General features: G+C 44.7%; 1 protein-coding gene across 7 annotated transcripts in view; it reads right to left on the bottom strand.

The window, feature by feature from the left end:
- The window catches only part of ITGA7 (integrin subunit alpha 7), a 96,909-nt gene that overhangs the window by 18,631 nt on the left and 61,401 nt on the right, over positions 1-16,877 (bottom strand). For all 7 annotated transcript variants that reach the window (XM_082212395.1, XM_082212396.1, XM_082212397.1 and 4 more), the window contains 4 exons: positions 4,421-4,628; positions 3,313-3,506; positions 1,446-1,534; positions 1,151-1,278 (listed from right to left, as the gene is read on the bottom strand). In XM_082212395.1, the coding sequence (XP_082068521.1) occupies positions 1,151-1,278; positions 1,446-1,534; positions 3,313-3,506; positions 4,421-4,628 (619 nt within the window). The remainder of the gene's footprint in view (positions 1-1,150; positions 1,279-1,445; positions 1,535-3,312; positions 3,507-4,420; positions 4,629-16,877) is intronic.

Raw genomic sequence — 16,877 nt, 5'->3', positions numbered from 1 at the left:
AAGGGTGTTGCTTGCTGTGTGTTCAAGGAAGCTTCAACAGAACATCCAAGTAAGGATGGGAAAGCTCCCAGATGTAAGCAAAGAGATACTGTATCTTCCCTGTCTTGCTTTCTCTATTTCCCCAAAGTCCCAACAACGTCCATGCTTTCTATCAGCCTCTTTCTGACACACATTGCAGCAGCAGCAGCAGCAGCAGCAGCAGCAGCTTTTTACATTTTACAAAAGTCTGAACAGTCACATCACAGTGGTGATGGGAGTCCAGAAGCCAGCCACCTTCCTGTACTGACATCAGCAATCTCTTTTGCAGAACGGTTTGGCTGCAGGAGTTCTGGATTTGGACTACAGTCTCGGTGTCATCCCTTGGTGACCTTAGATTATGTGTCAAGTTCCTCTGTGTTGGTCAGCAGCTTTCAGGAGATTCTGTACAGAGCCCATGGATGTGTCGTGGCCCCTGGCTTATCCCATCCCAAAGGAAGTGAAATAATTCACATTGCCATCTAAAGAGCCCCACTGTTGCAAGAGTATTAAGTCCAGAGTCTAAAAAAATTACCAAAGTGCACCAGTGAAAAAGAGGGACCTGAGAGACAAGGAGCATGGCAATGGGGACACTGGGCAGAGGTCACGACACCAAAACCTAGTCACGACACCAAAACCTAGTCACCCAGAGAGTCCTAAAGTGAAGCCTCCCCCAAGTCAGCAGCCCCCTGGGCCAGAATCCTACAATCACTATGGCCACCTTGGTCTCAAATTCCTACACTGAACCTGGCAAATCGTACAGCTATACCAGACCTTGATGGATTAAACAGGCAGCATGGGGCTGTCTGGGGTTCTGATGCTCTGGTATGACCTAATCTGCTACTTGTACTGACTCTCTGTTGTTGGGTCTGCCCTGCCACAGGGACCTCCTCTTGCTATCTGGTCTTCTGTTTGCAAGACAGGACAAGAGACTCTCCCAGTGAAAGAGGAGCACCCCATGCATGTCAAGTTGCTGGCTGAAGGATTCCTTCTTAAGGGAAAGCAACTGTGTGAGACAGACTGTGGGTTGAATTCCATCAGACTGTGAATCCATAGGACTAGTTGCTGTACTGCAATATATTTTACGCCTCTCAAATCAATGAGGATTTGTTCCTCTGTCCTTCTTTATGCTCACCTGTATAGGACTACTGTGTTGGAAAGAGATCCCACTAGGAGATCTGGGTAGAGGTTGCCATCAATATCCAACCCTCCAGAAAAGGAATATCCAAACATCTTGACGCCAACACTCTCCCCAGTCAGAATCTGCAGAGGATGACGGGGCAAAACAGGGTAGCGATAAATTGGGTCATGATTGGGGTGAGAGCAAAGGACGGATGCACAGCCAAAGAGAAAAGGGAGGAAGGCCACAGGAACGCAGTGTTCCCCAAACCGCTCCCTTTTACTGCAAGGTGGGGATAAGGGAGACTGACCTGAGCAGGTTTGGTGACAAACCCTGAATTACTGCCATGATAGATGTAGACCTTGCCATCGCCATCCAATGGGGCTCCCACTGCAAAGTCTGGAAGAAAACGAACAACAGCGACGGTAAGAACTGTCTTTGTCTCCCACATTTCTGGACTTCATATTGGCTCTCAGAAATGAACTGAGATGTATAATTATACCCAGATATATGGAAGAGCCACAATGCCACATAAAGGAAGCCCCATCTATTGTCACATGATACGTATAGATACAAACCTGGGCAAAAATGGCTGCAGATGCATCAGACTCACCTGCCAGCATTTCACACACAGCCAACCTAATTTGAGTCTCTCACATAATTGCATACTGCCACAGATCATCGTAATGTACATAGCAGTCTACAAAGCGGGCACACCTTGCCCTATCTTTATCACATAAACCAGGGCAGCACAAGATATCCACACCTCTGCGATCATCACAGCCTCTTGCATTTTTTTTCCTGTTTCACATTCGCATATATGCAGCTACTCCCCCTCCTTTAACCTGCCCATGTTTTTCTCCCAGCTGGATCCTCAAGAGCCAAACACTTCAATCATAAACATGCACACTTGGACGTTCATTCCACTGATGCTAAGGGAGATGGCTTTCAAATGCAGACACTCAGCTCGATTCCTAGATTTCCCTTGTCATGAGCCATGACCCAGAAACCATGCAAGATGCTTCTTGCCCAGAGATGGAAAGAGGACAAGATACCTACTAGGCTGGGTGGACTGGCAAATGAAACTATTGGATTACATTACACAGAGATGGCACGATTAACCAGGAAAATCAGAAATTGGGAGGATCAAAACTTCAACAAGGAATGGGACAAATTTATATTGTATCTGAAAGACCACTGTAAACACTTGAACTCTTTGGCAGCTTTTAAATAACTCTTGCAATGAAACATAGATTTTGGATACAATGGAGGACCGCAAAATAGATGGACTTATAATAATCAGTTTAAAAAGATACTTAAGAACTCACGGAAGAGGGAAGTCTTAAGATTCGGAAGATTCTTGTGCAACTTTTATTATTTGTAATAATATTATTTATGTGAATGAATTTGTAAAATCAAATAAAAACTATTTCACAAAAAAAGAAACCATGCACTGCATAATGGATGTCTCAGAGGAGGATGAGCTTCTAGCTCCATCCTGGAGGTAAGAATTGCCAGGAACTTCATCAGAACCCCTTAACTTAGCAGCTGGGCATCTCTCTGCATAGCATGCAGAAGGTCACAGGTTCAATCCCTGGGTCGGGCTGCAAATGTCCTTCATCTGAAACCTTGGGGAGCTTCCAGACAGACCAATGGTCTGGCTCAGTATAAGGCAGCTTTGCTATGCCTCCCTCAATGACTTCAAAACCAGTGGAGATATGTCAAAACAGTAACCTAGATCCTCTCAGCTGGAGGACACAGTCCTGCTGCTCTCCTCTAATTCAGAGAAGTCTCCCATAGTAGCTCTGTCTCTCCAAACCACAGGAGTCAAAGACTGCAAAATAAGGAAAGGAGCCCTTTAACCAGAAGTCAGCCTCTCTTGGGAGGAGGGCCATACTGTATACACTACTTGTCCAGTCAACATATAGAAGGCTTCGATTCTAGCTAGGTGTTTTCAGAGGCAACAGCTTGTTTAGCTGCCACAGGGAGCTCTCCGTGGTCCTGCAGGTGCTGTTGGTGCCTTGAATTGCTGACTCAGGCCATTGATTGGGTCCCCTGTGACCCTTGACAGGACATCCCCTGCCTCTAAACCTACAGTCATAGGTACTTCAAGCAGACCAGTTCAAGAACCCCCACCAGCCAATTCCCACAGCCACAGGCTCTCTCAGTTTTCTCACCTTGGAAGCCGTCTTGGTTGAGGTCTCCAACAGCCCCCACTGTGATACCAAACATAGAGTCATAAGAACCATTGAGGCGGATGGGGAGGACATTGTCCCAGTGCCCTGCCTGGTTGATGTAAACGTAGACTGCTCCTCCGATCCCTTCCTTGCGGTCAAAGAGGTTTGGTGCTCCGACCACCAAGTCCATCCAGCTAGAGAAAACATGCAGTGAGTGCGGCTGCCATGGAAACACCCATTGCTCTCAGGGTATCCGTAGCCACATTGGATACCCAGAATGAGAAAAAGAGCAAGCGACTCAAAACCTCTTATAGCAAAACCCACACATTGTTACTCTTCATTCACTGTGTTGCGAGTCTTATTTTCCCCTGCTAGGGGAAGCCCGCAGGGAAGACATTATTGCCCACATCTTTTCCAAGAGTGGAGTTGCTAATCCGATGGAATAATGGGATTCCAAATTTTAGATGGGATGTAGCTACTTCTGCTTTCCCACACGCAGCTCACTTTCTGCAGGATTGTTAATCCACCAGAAAAACAACAACAGCCTGATCTGTTACTATGCATTTATTGGCAATTTAATGTGCAGAAACCAGGCAGGTGTAGCCTTTTGTATCACGGAGATAAACAGCATTATTTAGTAGTGTCTACACCTCACGATGCTACATTAGCCAGCTGAAATATTGGCAACCCTATCCCCACCCCCACCCCACCCCCAGTCCAAGAGGGAAGAACACATCCAAATGTTATTGGACTACAACTCCCATCATCCCTGACCATGGCTAGCTGCGGCTGATGGACATTGGAGTCCAACAACATTAGGAGACCCTCAGGTTCCATACCTCTAGTTTGACACTGTTCTAGCTGCTGTACCACAGTGGCTCTCGCAATGTGTGCTAGGAGTCCGTTATCTTGTAAATCACTGGAGCAAGTTGTAAACCAAACCCAGCTCCAACTTCTCCTGTACCCCTTGCCCACCTGTGCTGTAACTCCTGCTAGTAGGGCACCTTATGCTCTTATTACCACCCAACAGACCAGAGTAGCCTTTAAAACAGAGAATGGGCCCAAGCATCATTCAGGCAGAATGCTGCCTCCATCCCATGTTGCTCACCCATCATGATTGAGGTCCACCACGGCCAAGGAATAGCCAAAGGATGAAGTGAGCTTCTCTCCTGGGATGATAACCTCAGGCACCAGGCGGTTGACGTTGTCTTTGTGCAGGATCACCACAGCCCCCGTGTGGTTGGCTCGAGGAGCCCCTGTTACAAAGCTCAGCTCATTCTTCCTGGTAATCCCCACTCCAGAGTCAAGGGAAAACCCTGGAACAACAGAAAAGCACGTCAGTGATCACGGAGGGTGAGGCTGTTGTGGAAAGGTGTTAGTATGAAAAGACGGATGCGGTCCCCAAATCACCAATAAAAGCTTTAAAGTCGTAAGATCTCAACACTGGTCCAACTCCTGGCTTCTGAACTTAATGTGCACATGCGCATGTACACAATGCACATTGTACGAACCACCAATGCTTAGAAACTGTCCATTTCATTTGGGTGGGGGATGTAAATGAAAGCTGTTATTTTCACAATTTTGTTTCATTGGAAAACTGCTTAAAGTCACATGTGAACAAACTTATTTCTTAATTCCTAGGTAGCCAGATTTGTTCTCCATTTTCTCAATTTGTTGCTTTTCACCTACCCCATGTTAGCCTCAGTGGGTAAGATAAGGAACATGTTATCTGCCTCCTCAGCTGCTTGAATTTGGAATTGCATATCTTCATGTTTCTTGACACTAGGGCTAATTTAGGGTTTATCCACACTTACCTTTCCTCCACTCTTTCCAGACATGGTCCGTACTTTAAAGCTCTGTGTCTGAGCACCCTCTTTTTCTGCTCTGGAGCTTGCCCCATGATAACCTGCTCTTTAAAGCTCAGTTGGAGCAAACAGCAATCCGAGGAAAACCAGAATTGACTTTGCTCCGATTGACCACTAAAGAGCGAGTTGTTACTAGGAAAGCTCAGAGGTAACACCACCACCACCCCCCAAAAAAAACTTGGGCACAGAGCTTTAAGCACATACCTGTGGCTGGAAAGAGCAGGGCAAAATATGTGTGGATAAGCTCATAATGGCCAACCAGTGGCCATCAAGTGGCCAACCAGTGGCCAACAAGTGTCACAAGCAGCTGGGGTTTATGCCATTATCTAGCCATGAATATGGATAATGTGGGTCTGCCTATTTGTGATTTACAGCAGGTCAGCCAGCACACTGACCTCCAGAAGTTGTTGGACTCCAACTCCCATCAGCCCCAGCCAGCAGAACAAATGGTATGGGATGATAGGAACTGGAGTCCAACAATGTCTGACCAACACCAGGGTGGGGAAGGCTGTACTAAAGAACAGACTTCTTAAAGGAGGAGCAAGTTCTGTCCAAGGACTGGGAAACATGCACAGGACAGGAGCAGGATGTCCAGCTGACTGGTTTTAAAGCAGCCACCTTCTTTAAGATGATTATTATTATTAGTTCTCGAAAGAGCTGCTGCTGTTGCTTTTTAAAGCTGGGCTTCAGCATCACAACAAAGGGCAATTAAAATTTATATACATTTTAATGAATTAACAAATGCAATTGAGAAACATGTGAACTAGCTGCTGAAGGAGGGTCAGGGATGCCTCCCACCACCTCTGATGGCTGCGGAGTTAAATACTTCTCATGACAAAAATCTGCCTTTCTGAAAAGATTCTTCCTGCAGGAAAAGCCCGTGGACTCTCCACCCCCTCCTTCCCACCCACACTCTCTCCCTGCCACCCCCTTCCCCACTGTGTGTTGTGGGAGTCAGAGAACTGGGAGAAAGTCCACGGCTGAGGGATGGACACTGGCCAGGAATGCAAATGCGACTCCTTATATATACATTACAAGTAGGCTCTGCGTGGTGGGATGGGAAGCAGCAGCGGGACTGGGGGCCTCTGCTCTGGAGAGGAGGTTTTCGATAAATGTGTTTGATAGGGCATACAAGGCTTTCCCCAGAAAGCAGCCTTCAAGGCATAGGCTGCCTACGTGCCACCATACATTGAAAGCACGTGACTTCCCCCAAGAAATCCTGGGAACTGCCGTTTGTTGAGGGCGCTGCGCTCACAGCTCTTCTCTGCTTCTCAGCCACAACCGTTTTTCAGCCCCAAAAGCACATGGGACTTGAAAAGAGGGATGAATAAATGAAAGGGGGAAAGACAACAGCCAGGAGGACTCTTCCAGAGCAGCAGTGAAGCCTGCTGGCGTGGCAGGGCTCAAACGACGATAGCGCTGGCATTAAACCACAGCTCTAAAATATCCCTTGAAGAACCAAGATCAAACTTGGAAGGGATGGTGATAGGTTGCAGGGGAAATAGGAAAAGGCACTTTGTAGCCCCGGGACTAAAATCTGGTCCTATCCATGGCACAGCCATTGCTCAGAGTTGGCCAACATGGTGATTATGGCTCCCATCAGCCCCGGCCAGCAGGGTCAAAGGTTAGAGAAGATGAGAGTTGTGGGGTGGAACTCAAAGTCATGCTAAGGTGATCGTCCCATCAGCGCAAGGACCCTTGCTTGCCAGATGGAAATATTTCCCCTCTTTCTCTGGTGAATGCTGTTCTGGGGGGTACTCCTGGATCCAGGGGGGTGGAGGAAAGAGGGGAAAGCCCTGCATTGCCAGTGGGATTCATTGCACTGGTCCCTGCTAGCTCAACTATTTAGTTGAATCCGGCCTATAGTCCAAAGACATCTGGAAGGCAATGTGTTGGATACACCGTCTGTCCAGCTCTGAGGAGGCAGGAGGGGCTGTAATGGGTGAAATGGTGGCTGGGTGGAAAGCAAAGGCACACTGTGGCTGGCATGCATGCAAGAGCAGTCCGTAAGCTGGGTGGCAGACTGGGAGGGTTGGAAGAGGCAGGCTGTTGAGACTTCCGGTTGGTGCCAGCGCTTAATGGCGGTCCTACCTCCGAGCTCCGGAGAAGGACTGCTCCGCAAGTTTGGGTCTTACCCGCTACGGCGAGCGGGGGACCCCTAAAATCTCAGGCGCTGAAGCCTGAGAACAAGGAGATTCGGTGGGCACCTTTGCGCCCCCCGGTACTGCGAAAGAGCCTTTTTAAAGGCTACGGAGCGGCATCGGGAGTGAGCGCGGTGCTGAGAGTCGTCACCCAGCCTGCGGAGTGAAGCCGCGTCGCCATAAGCGGAGAGCGCCGATTCCTTCCTGAAAGAAAATTTGGACTGAATTCCCGTGAGTAGGAACTGAAAACAATTGGGACCCCTCAAATTCTGAAAATCGGACTAAAAGCGGGGAGGTTAAATCAAGGAAGTCTCCCTCCCCCCGACTGCATGAAAATGAAAGCAACGGAACTCTAAATCTGCATCCGTTGAAACTTGCTTTTATATAACTAAACCGGACACTCAGACTTTAGATCTCCCCTCTAGCTAGCAGGGCAGAGGGGAGCTGAAAGAGACTTTAGTAACTGCACGACCTATTTACAGTAAAAATCCTCTGCTGTCTCAGCTAATAAAAGTATGAAACGGTCTGCCTTTTAGGACAATAGAACACTGAACTGACTTTCTCCTGTAAAAGTGATACTGCGATACAAAGTTTATACAGTGCCTGGCTACAGTACATCACAAGATGAAACAGTATATATTGGGAAACTGTGGCAATTTGTAGCTATAAGCCTCCAGTTATACTTGCTTTAACTGCGTTAAAAAACTTTTCTTTTTACATCCTTGGATATTCTCCTTTGTCTTTGTATTTGGACATTTTATTTTTGGCCATTTTGATTTGCTCCCTCTAGAGGGTAAAGTAAAACTTGGCACAGCTTGGGACAGTGGAATTTCCCAACGGGGAATAGCTCCCGTGAGAAACGACCTTGACATGAGTGGCTCACAAGAAGAGATAGTTACAAGAGCCAAGACCAAGCAACAACAACAACAGCAGCTGCAGCAACAGACAAAGAAAAGAGGCTCAATTTCAGGCGTAACCATTGGATCTGCAGGAACAACAGGACAAGAAAAAGGGACGGCTGCCTCTATGGATGCCGTGACAGAAGCCCTGCTTAAAATAAATCAATCTTTGGAGTCTCTGACAAAACAGACTTCAGAAAATACACAAAAATTAACAGAAATATCAGCAAGACTAAACCAGAATACAGAATCAATAAATAAATTGGTGGAGGAAAATGCTACTACGCGTAAAATTGCTGAAGATGCCAAAGTTACTGCTGAAGGGACACAAGAGAAATTAGAGCCGATCGCTAAGAAGGTTTATGAACACGACGCAACTTTGGCCCTGTGGGAGTTACAGAGAAAAGAGAGAAACTTAAAATTAAGACTGATTCCAGAGAATGAAGGAGACAATCTCGCAGAATATCTGACACGGGAGTTTGTTGACTGCTGGGATCTTGAAGAAGACGAATTCAAAATTACAACAGCTTTCAGACTGGGCAAAAAGCAGGACAGAAAGACCCCGAGAGACTGCCTGATTACATTTAGATCCAAGGACGAAAGAGACAAAATATTAGGACTACACTTTGGAAAGGCCTTGCAAATTGGAAATTCAGCTATACAGATTTTTAAAGATATTCCAAAATATATTCTGGATTTAAGAAACTTCTACAAAGATTTGACTCTTCTGCTGAAGAAAAACTCTATCCGCTTTAGGTGGGAATTCCCACAAGGACTGTCATTTGATTACAGGGGAAAGAAGGTGAAGATAAAGACTATTCAAGACAAGGACAAATTTTTAGCAAGAAATCAGGAGGACCTACAGAAGGGGACAGTGGACGTACTTGCAGAACAGAGGAGAGTACTAGATATCTTGAATCTCTCGTTTGGACAAAAACCACCACCATCAGAAGAAGAGCAACAACTTGGAGCTGTTGGAGGAGTTTCAGAAAAATAATAAGATGGCCTTGCAATTCCTTAGCTGGAATTGTAATGGACTGAATGGGCCTTTGAAGAGAAGACAAGTGTTTCATATTTTGAACAGAGAACAACTGGACTTGATATGTCTACAAGAAACTCATATAACTAGAGCCCATAGAAGACTACTTATAAATAAAAGACTAGGACAAGAATTTATTGCATCAGATAAAGTCAAGAAAAGAGGAGTTGTAATATACGTGAAAGAGAAATGGGCCCCAAGAATGATATTTAAAGATGAACAAGGGAGACACCTGGCTGTGGAGATACAAATACAAGGAGAAAAACTTTTAGTTGTGGGAATTTATGCACCAAATGAAGGTAAATCTGACTTCTTTAAGAGACTTCATGAAACTCTGATGGACTATCTGGATTACAATATGATAATTATGGGAGACATGAATGGTGTGGTCTCCACTAACATGGACAAGGCACAAAGACTAACAGTTAGCAAGGAAGGGAGACTTCCTAAGACTTTCTTCGAAATGACGGAAAACATGGATTTGATAGATATATGGAGAACAAGGAACCCTCTGGAGAGAGAGGGAACCTTTTTCTCTCAAGCAATGATGACCTGGACCAGAATCGATCAAATTTGGATTACTAGTGGTATGGCTCCAAAGGTTAAGAAGGTGGAAATCTGCCCAAAAACTTGCTCCGACCATAATGCCGTGAGGATGGAGATGAAACTTACAACAACTGGTCAATTCAGATGGAGAATGAATGACACCCTCTTTCGAGATAAGGAGATCCTTATGAAGGCCCAAAAAACTCTAAAAGACTATTTTGAAATAAATTTGAGGACCGATGTGGAAAAGAGAGTGATCTGGGACGCAAGTAAAGCAGTGATGAGAGGCTTCCTGATTCAACAAAATTCAATAAAGAGGAAAAAACAAAATGAGAAAAAAGAAAAGATTTTGGAAAAGATAAAGGAAGGAGAGAAAAAATTAAGAACAAAACCAAAGTCCCAGGAGATTCTAAGAGAGATCAAGCTATATCAAATACAATATATGGAATTGATGAACCAAGAGATTGAATGGAAGATAAAACAAATGAAACAAAAGACATTTGAATCAGCAAATAAATGTGGCAAACTTCTGGCATGGCAATTGAAGAAAAGGCAGAAATTGAATACGGTTACAAGCCTAGAAGTGGATGGAAAGAATATATCTAAACCTAATGAAATTAGAAACTGTTTTTTGAGTTATTTTAAAAAGCTATATACTCAAGGTTCGCAAAGTGAAGAAGATATAGACAAATTCCTTGATAAATATGGACTACAAAAAATCTCTCATCAAAGTAAGATGGATCTGAACCAGAGAATATCAGAACAAGAGATAGAGGCCGCCATTCAGAACATGCAATTGGGCAAATCTCCAGGACCAGATGGACTGACTTCTAGATATTACAAATCGTTGAAGGAATGGTTGACTCAACCATTAAAAGAAGTCTGTAATGAGATCCTTGAGGGAAAGAAGGCACCTGAATCGTGGAAAGAAGCATATATTTCACTCATACCAAAGACAGAGACTGAAAAGACTCAACTAAAGAACTACCGCCCAATATCACTACTTAATGTGGATTATAAAATTTTTGCAGACATTTTGGCAAAGAGATTTAAAAGAGTGTTGATGGAAAGGATTCATAAGAACCAAGCAGGCTTTCTCCCTAAAAGACACCTGGCAGACAATGTAAGGAATGTAATAGACATTTTGGAAAAGCTAGAGGTGAATATAAACACTAAAGCAGTATTGATTTTTGTGGACGCGGAGAAAGCCTTTGATAACATTTCTTGGAGCTTTATGATGAAGAACCTTCATGGGATGGGGGTAGGCCAAGGTTTTGAGAATGGTATGGCTGCAGTATATTCTGAACAAAAGGCTAAATTGATTGTAAACAACGTAGTAACTGAGGAGCTTAAGATAGAAAAAGGAACACGACAGGGGTGCCCAATTTCCCCATTACTTTTTATTTCAGTTCTGGAGGTGTTGCTGAATATGATAAGGAATGACCAGCAGGTTAAAGGAGTGCAGGTCGGAGCTAAACATTACAAGTTAAGAGCGTTTGCAGATGACTTAGTTTTGACTTTACAAGAGCCAATCACTAGTACGAAAAAGGTTCTAGAAATAATACAACAGTTTGGCCAGGTAGCTGGATTTAAGTTGAATAAACAAAAAACCAAAGTTTTAGGAAAAAACTTAACAGATATGGAAAAGGAGAAATTCCAAGAAGAGACAGGGCTGACAGTGGTTAAGAAGGTTAAATACTTAGGGGTTTATTTGACATCTAAAAATGTGAACCTGTATAAGGACAACTATGAAAAATGTTGGTCAGAAATCAAAAAAGATCTAGAAATATGGTCAAATTTGAAATTGTCAATGTTAGGCCGAATTGCGGTGATCAAAATGAATGTATTGCCTAGAATGTTATTTTTGTTTCAGACCTTGCAGATTCTTGACAAGTTGGAATGTTTTAAGAGGTGGCAGAAAGATATTTCGAAATTTGTCTGGCAGGGCAAAAAGCCCAGAATTAAATTTAAAATATTGACAGATGCAAAAGAAAGAGGGGGTTTTGCCCTGCCGGACTTAAAATTATACTATGAGGCAGCTGCTTTTTGCTGGCTGAAAGAATGGATGCTCCTCGAGAATACGGACATTTTGGATCTGGAGGGTTTCAACAATGCTTTTGGTTGGCATGCATATTTATGGTATGACAAAGCTAATAGCGCTTTTAAAAATCATATTGTTAGGAAAGCATTATATAATGTTTGGACAAGATATAAAGATTTGTTGGAAAACAAAACCCCTAGATGGGTGTCACCAGTGGAGGCTAAAGCAGTGAAGAAACTCAATATGGAGGTCGGATGGCCGAAGTATTGGGAAATTTTGGAACAGGATGGAGATAAGTTTAAACTACAAAGCCAGGAGAAACTGAAACATAAAGTACAAAATTGGTTTCAATACCGTCAAATAATGGAGTTTTTTAAACAGGATAGGAAAATTGGCTTCCAGGTGGAAAAATCAAAACTAGAAACTGAACTATTAGAACCCAATACTAAGATTTTATCTAGAATGTATAACTTGTTGCTGAAATGGAATACACAGGACGAAACAGTTAAATCGGTTATGATTAAGTGGGCACAGGACGTTGGGCACAATATCATGTCAGCTGACTGGGAATGGTTATGGAACACCGGTATTAAATTCACGGCATGTAATGCCTTAAAGGAAAATATTATGAAAATGGTTTACAGGTGGTACATGACTCCAGTCAAGCTGGCAAAAATTTACCATTTGCCCGATAATAAATGTTGGAAATGTAGAGAGACTGAAGGTACCTTCTATCACCTCTGGTGGACGTGCCCGAAGATTAAGGCTTTCTGGGAAATGATCTATAATGAAATGAAAAAGGTACTTAAATGTACTTTTCCTAAAAAGCCAGAGGCCTTTCTCTTGGGCATTGTCGGCCAATTGGTGTCAAAAGGGGATAGAACTTTTTTTATGTATGCTACAACAGCAGCAAGAATACTCATCGCGAAGTATTGGAAGACACAAGATCTACCCACGCTGGAAGAATGGCAGATGAAAGTGATGGACTATATGACATTGGCTGAGATGACAGGCAGAATCCGTGACCAACGAAAGGAGACGGTGGAAGAAGAATGGAGAAAATTTAAAAGCTACCTTAAGGACTATTATAAACTTAATGAATGTTAAAGTGTTGTGGTTTTTAGAGACAAAGGGATACAGTGATATATGGTCAGAACATAGAGAAGACTAAGATGACAGAGGTTGGAAGTAACAATTGGGAGTTGCTAAAAATTATGGACATTGGGATGCAGAAAGGGGGGGGGGAGGGGAAGTCCAAGAAAAGAGGTTTATGAAAATATGGTATGAAACTATACGTGTATGTTTGTCTTTTTAAGTGTTTGTTTGTTATTTAAAAACTTTGTAAAACCAATAAAAATTTTATAAAAAAAAAAAAAGGAAGAGGCAGGCTGTTGGAGGAAGGTGGGGCTGGAAAGAAGCAGGAGCGTTTGTGACAGAACTAAAATAGGAAATCTTTGGCCCCAGCCCTGTAGGGTCCCCCTCACGTCTTCAAGCAGGGCTGGTCATTTGCCACCCCTTGTCCTCCTCCATCAGCAGCAGCTGAAACCCAGTAGGTTCCTTTCCTACTGTGAGACAAGGGATGCTCTTTTGAGGACAGCAGGGGGCGGGGACAACTATGAGTAGAAAGCTGCCCCACAGCCCCATTCCCTGTTCAGTGATTGGCCCACTGTAATCCCAGGAGGGTCTGGTGCATTAGCGTAGCGGTGAGGACTCTGGGTGCTGCTGAACCTCCCAGCATCCCTGACCATAGTGGTTGGGGCTAATGCGAGTTGGAGTCCAACAATATTTGGAGGCCAGAAGGTTCCATATCCCTGTCTTAGAAGGTAAAAGGTAAAGGTAAAAGACCCCTGGATGTTTAAGTCCAGTCAAAGGCAACTATGGGGTTGTGGCGCTCATCTCGCTTTCAGGCCAAGGGAGCCAGCGTTTGTCCACAGACAGCTTTCCGGGTCATGTGGCCAGCATCACTAAACCGCTTCTGGTGCAACGGGACACCGTGACGGAAGCCAGAGCTCATGGAAACGCCGTTTACCTTCCCAATACAGCGGTAACAATTTATCTACTTGCACTGGCATGCTTTCAAACTGCTAGGTTGGCAGGAGCTGGGACAGAGCAATGGGAGCCAACCTTCCGATCGACAAGCCCAAGGGGCTCAGTGGTTTAGACCACAGCGCCACTTGCATCTTAGAATATGGGAGAACACATGATGGACCAAGCATGGAGCTCCTGCATCAGGTAGGATCAGCCAGAATGAGCATTCTTCCCCACTGCTTAGAAACAAGCATGCAGACAGGCACAAGCAACACAGACACCATGCAACAAGGGGCAGTCAGTGGCAAAAGGGTGCTTCCAGGCTCCCCTAGGTGCCAACCCCCACACCTGCAGTCTAATCCTCTTCCTCTTGCACTATATAGTTTTCCCTGCTCGCATTTTACCTTTCTTATCTATGCTCTGTGAGTTACACAGAAGTTCCCACCCCACCTGCAGCTTTTCACTCTACTCCTCCCCACCACCCCCCAGCTTACGGTGACCCACTTGCTCCTCAGCTGGTATCCTGCTGACTAGCATTTACAGCAGAGGATTGGCAAGGGGTGATGCCAGTCCTTGGCGCGTACAGTCTAAGCCCCTTCCAACGCCGCCATCACCTGCAGTTGCCAAATGTCTCTGCCACCTCCCCCCAACGGAGCTGGGTAAAGTCAGGGGCCGAATGTTAATAGGGGCCCTTCACAGCTCTACATTGGAGAGGTGTCCATTCAAATTGCTAGAACTCACGGTCAGCCAATGAAACTTACTGAAGGCGGATTCAGGAGAAGCAAAAGGAAGTGCAAATTGATATGCAATGTGAGATTAGCTTATGGAGTCCATTGCTACAGAATGGCAGGGCAGGGCATTAGCATAAATAGCTCTTAAAAGGGTTAGCCATGCTCACTGGGAAGAGGTCTATCTGTAGTTGGTAGCTGTAACATCAAGAAACTGAATCCTCTTCAAGCAGACTGGATACCTCTATTTAATATATATACCAGATATAAATAACAGAGGGCAGCTACCTCTTTCACACCCCACTGAGACATGGTGCTAGACTACATAGATCTATGGCCAGACGTCACGCTCTTATGTTCTTTCAGAGCAGCTTGCACCTCTGATGTTGATCAGGGCAAAGGGCACCTAGTTTTCAGAGGAGCCTGTAGCCAGGCTTCAAGCAGTGTACATCATCCCATCCCGTGCCAGTCACCGGTGCAGGATTTCCACCGCAAGGAGCCTGGAGGGTTTGCAGGCTGTGTTTGCTCATGAGAGCAAGCCATAGTTAACGGCAGGCCATGAACACCCTGATTGCTCCGGCATGACTCCTCCTCTAGAGGGAGCAACAGACCACAATCCACAGTTTGGAGTTGGCAACCCAAACCATGTATCATGGTTTGGTTTCATTCCAAACAGAAAGCAGTGTGAAGCCAAGGTCTGAGTGGGCATCTCGGAAAGCTCCCCCATGTCAAAAACGGCCTTCATGTAAAAAGTGAGCGCATGAGAAAGAAGTGTCCCAGCTCAGACTTCTCTCTTATGTGCTACCTTCCAACATGTACAGAGTTCATGATGTAGGAGAGCATTCAAGCTTGCAGTCCCAGACCTCCCCTTGTTAGACCCGTAGAATCGTAAAACTGTAGGGTTGGAAAGGGATCCCGAGGGTCATTGAGTCCAACCCTCTGCAATGGAGGAATCTTTTGCCCAACATGGGGCTCAGACCCACAACCCTGAGATTAAGAGCCTCATGTTCTACCGACTGAGCTATCCCCCACCTGAAGGCAAACATTGCAAGATGCTTTCTTAAACATGCAAGTTGGTTCTGAGTGCATGTGTGTAATGTTTGCGTTGGGGCATGTTTGAGTGTGTGTATGTGCGTGTAAAGTTGCTATTTATACACTGGGAAATTTGCCTGCTGCTTCTTTTTTTGGGTGCTTGTTTGTTTTTGTGGAATGCCGTGCATTATCTGGAATCTGGTCCCCATTCCCAGGAATCTCATCTTTCATTTGTTGAAAACAGCAAGAATACAATCCAGCCAAAAGCAAAGCACTTTTAAGTCGCACTGGAAGAACTGAGCATGTGCTCCACTCTTAATTCTTATTATTGCTGTTATACTCCACCTTTCCTCCAAGAAGAATGGTTCTTCTTTCCCTCCCCATTTCATCCTCACAACAACTCTGTGAGGTAGGTTACTCACAGAGAGATGGTGGCTGGCCCAAGGTCAAGGCCCAAGTATCACCCTCTACTCCCCAAGGCAGTACTCAGGACCTCTCAGTTTTTGCCTTGCAAATCTAGCATCCCTGTAAAGCAGCTAATCTTCCCATAGTTAAGTGCAATTGTATGCCTGTTTACTCAAAAGGAAGTCCCCACAGTGTTCACTAGGGACTCATCTCCAGGTAAATGTGCATAGAGTTGCATCCTAGGTTTTATCTTCCCCCACTGAAGACTCTGCCGTAAAAGAGCTTGGTTGAGATTGCGATTCAGGTTTCTAGCTGTCAGGGTTGCAAGGATGTATTTTGCAGTATCAGCAAAAGAGGCTCCTGTTAGGAAGGTAGAACTTCTGTGACCAAGCTCAGACCTGCCCTTCATGGCTATCACTCCCTCTCTTGTGACGTTTTCCACTCCAATCTAGGCTTACAGCTCAACATTTGGCTTCCTTTCCAGTTCTACTATGCTCCTCCCTTTCACACACACAAAACTGAAAGTTCTATATTCTCTCAGAAGCTCAGATAATACTGGGATGAAACTAAAACATACCAACATTATGCAAGAAGACATATAAACGGCATAATTTCTTTGGAGCACAGAACTTGATTATTTTCTTCAATGCACCGAATGCAGCACCATGTTCTTCAAAGCACACACAAAACCTCTTGTGCTCCTCTACCCCTTCTCTAATTGTTTTAAACATAGGTTTTGTCTGTTTATATGTTTCAAATCTTTCTTCGTTGCCCTTTATTTAAAAAAAAAATTACAGGGACTATACAAAAGTGCAAATAAGATTCATGTAATCTATAAATA

The sequence above is a fragment of the Podarcis vaucheri genome, assembly GCF_965113315.1.
Source record: "Podarcis vaucheri genome assembly, chromosome: 2".
NCBI lineage: Eukaryota > Metazoa > Chordata > Lepidosauria > Squamata > Lacertidae > Podarcis > Podarcis vaucheri.
Note: the sequence above shows the minus strand (reverse complement) of the source record. Positions and strands in the feature narration are given on the sequence as shown.